General features: G+C 49.2%; 1 protein-coding gene across 1 annotated transcript in view; it reads left to right on the forward strand.

Annotated features, from left to right (window-relative positions):
• SLC28A3 (solute carrier family 28 (concentrative nucleoside transporter), member 3) overlaps positions 1-2,845 on the forward strand; it is a gene marked incomplete at its 5' end in the record, with an annotated part of 18,654 nt that extends 15,809 nt beyond the window's left edge. Inside the window, one exon of the mRNA XM_008569052.1 lies at positions 2,479-2,845. Coding sequence (XP_008567274.1) covers positions 2,479-2,596 — 118 coding nt within the window. The remainder of the gene's footprint in view (positions 1-2,478) is intronic.
• Positions 2,846-3,182: the final 337 nt, after the last annotated feature.

Here is a 3,182-nt window from a genome sequence, read left to right on the forward strand (position 1 = left end):
AGTGCTGCTCAAGCATTACTATGTATCCAGCTGTGTGTTAGGTACTTTGTATGAATTAGTTAGCTCAAACCTCGCAACCACTGTACAAGCTGGGCACTACAATAAAACTGTAGTTTTATTTTTTTGCACTCAATAAAACTAAGGTTTAAGGAGGCTATGTCTACTCGAGCAAAACTAGTGCAAACTCAATCAAGATACAAAATTCATGTCTGTCTGCCCACAAAGCCCATGCCCTTAACTGCTACACTTTCAAAGGGATCAACCTTGTCCTGATAACATGTGATGAGCTACGGTGGAGGAGAGGCCACGAGTGACCCCTGCTGGCCACCCCCATCCTATACAGTTTTGGTTATTATTATTATTATTTTACATCCTAAAGATGTTGCAGAGTAGTTGGGGGGGAGGGGGAGAGGGGAAAGGGAGGTGGTAGGGTGGGAGGAAGAGGAGGAAGGGAGGGGGAGTGTGGCTGAGGCCCGTGGCATCCCCCTCATTCCTGCAGAGAACCCAGGAGGCTTCCGGAGGCAGCTTGGTTGTGGCTGGGCTGGATACAGATTTCGGGAGAAAGTGGCAGAGGTCCTCAGCCCCCACCCCGGGAGCCCAGAGCACTTCTGGTGCCTGGTGGCCATCAGTGAGCTGGATGTGGATGACGAGGGGGTATGGCTGAGGCCCTCAGCCCCCCACAGCCCTGGTTCAGGAGCCTGGGGCACTTCCAGCAGTAGCTCAGTCAAGGCTGGGCTGAATGCAGACCTCAGTAGGGCGTGCTGGAGGCCCTCCGTCCCCTCTACCCTGTGTTGGGAGCCTGGGGGACTTCTGATGGTGGTTCAGTCATGGCTTGGCTGGATACAAACCTCAGCAGGGTGGGGCTGAGACCCTCAGCCCCCTATAGCCAGGGTTGGGAGCCCACGGGGCTTCCAGGGCTTCTAGGTTTTTTTGTTTGGTAAAGTGAGAACTTTACTAGTTCATATCAGAACTTTGTCTGTGGGGTTTTTGTTTTTTCTTTCAGTTCTGTGTTGGATTATTCACTATTCCCACCACTTAAACTCTGCACTGGAACTAATTTGTTGTCCTTTGCTTACTTCTAAAATGGGGGAACTTCCTGTGGGGACCAGCACTTGAGCCCTGTAGTTGAGATAAAGTGCTGCTTTGGTGCTGATTCTCTGGGGAATTGCTTACTTCTAAAATGGGGGAACTTCCTGTGGGGACCAGCACTTGAGTCCTGTGGTTGAGATAAAGTGCTGCTTTGGTGCTGATTCTCTGGGGAGGGCTTTTAATGCAGCTTAGGTTTTAGTTGTTGATCTTGTAAGCACTTCTGGGCCTTATGAGGTCCAGTTCACCTGGGTTGTGTTGAAACTCTGGTCTGGGCCTGACTCTTTTCAGCAACTGCACCCCCTGCAGTTCTATATTCCTGATCAGTCTACACTGAGTGGTCCTACACTGATTGGAGGGCAGATCAGCTGTCCTTGCTGTACCCCAATGTTCTCCTGGTGGGCCTGTCTCCCCCATCTCCCACACTCCAAACACTTCCCACGGGATGGGCCATGCTTTGGTCCCTTGCAATGACTCACCAGCCTCTGAGTGGCTCTTTTTTTCAGTTGTCTATGGCCCCTCGCTCCTGTGTGGGTCTACAGGAACCCTGTTAGTGGTCTAGCTGGCCTGAGGGCCACCAGGGCCTTCTTCTCCCCTGAAGCCTCCAAGCAACTTCATACAAAGGGCACAGCAGTGGCTTTTGCCAGTTTTTGCTCCGTGTGCTCACCAGGGTCAGCCTTGAAGTGATCAGGCCTCCAAATGGTCAGAGCAGTCCTTTCTTTCTCTCATCATGGCCTTTCCTTTTTTTAAAGATGACTGGTAAGGGGATCTTAACCCTTGGCTTGGTGTTGTCAGCACCACACTCACCCAGTGAGCGAACCGGCCATCCCTATATGGGATCCGAACCCACAGCCTTGGTGTTATCAGCACCACACTCTCCCGAGTGAGCCATGGGCCGGCCCTCTTCATGGCTTTTCCTGCCTTCATGAACTCTGTACATCTCTCCTCCTCTTCCCCTGAGCTCACTTGGCCCCGGCTTCGCTTTCTTTGCTATTTAATAGTTGTAAATTGGCTGATTGTGGGAGACAGTGATGCTGGGGACTGTCTATTCTGCCATCTTGATCAGAAATCCTGTATCCCTGTACACTTTCTATTTCCAAAATCAATATTCCCACCCCAGCTGCTCTCCTTAATGTGCAAACATTTTATAAGAATTGATTCTTTCCTTTCTTTGTTTATTCTGGGAAAAACAGGTGGAGTCTTTGAGGCCACCTACAATTGGAGAGCCAAAACTAATTCTCTGGTGCCTCTGTCCTTAACCTACGCTAACCTCTGGTTAGGAGGGAGGAAATTACCTTTCTGCCCTGTGCTACTTTTAAGGTGTCATCTTCTCTCACCTACCGATTCTGCCATCTAAAGATCAGCTAACTGAATTATCCCATTTTCCACCAGCACTGTTGCCAAGGGTCCCGGTGAGGTCATCCCAGGAGGAAACCACAGCCTGTATTCCTTGAAGGACTGCTGCATACTGTTGACCCCATCAACACTCAACTGCAGCTGGATCTCCTAATACATTTTGAGCTCAACCACTTCCCCAGTGGAACTCTGAGAACAGATGCTGAATTTTCTGCTTTGGAAAGAAAAAAAAAAATTACTGTCCACAGATTGATACTTCCACCATGGAATCAGCTTTAGTTTCAAGGAAAGAAGAGAAACAGGAGTGAACCCTTGCAAATGACATCTTCCTTCTCTCCTTCACTCCCCAGTGCACTCCTCCCTACAGAGAATTACTATGATGTCCCAAAGTGAGACGTCATCCCCAGTCCCAACAATGTTTTCTGATCTTAGATTTTCGAGGCATTTCACCAGAACACAGGCATAAATGGTCCTTCCCCACAACCGGGCTACAAGTCAGCCACACCTACTTAGTGTGCAGGAATGCGTCTGTAGTCCAGAGAACTAGCTTTAAACACATCTCAGATGAGGTCACTCTGCATTTGCCCTAGCTTACCTGAAATAGCCTGAACTTGAACCTCACATATGGGAAGACTAACCATCAACCACCTACTCATCAGTTACCCTCAGCAAGTCCTGCGAAAATCAATAGTCTCTCAGAACAGTGCATATACCATGCCAAAACAAGGGCTAAATTCCTT

The sequence above is a fragment of the Galeopterus variegatus genome, unplaced genomic scaffold (assembly GCF_000696425.1).
Source record: "Galeopterus variegatus unplaced genomic scaffold, G_variegatus-3.0.2 Scaffold460, whole genome shotgun sequence".
In the NCBI taxonomy this organism is placed as follows: Eukaryota; Metazoa; Chordata; class Mammalia; order Dermoptera; family Cynocephalidae; genus Galeopterus; species Galeopterus variegatus.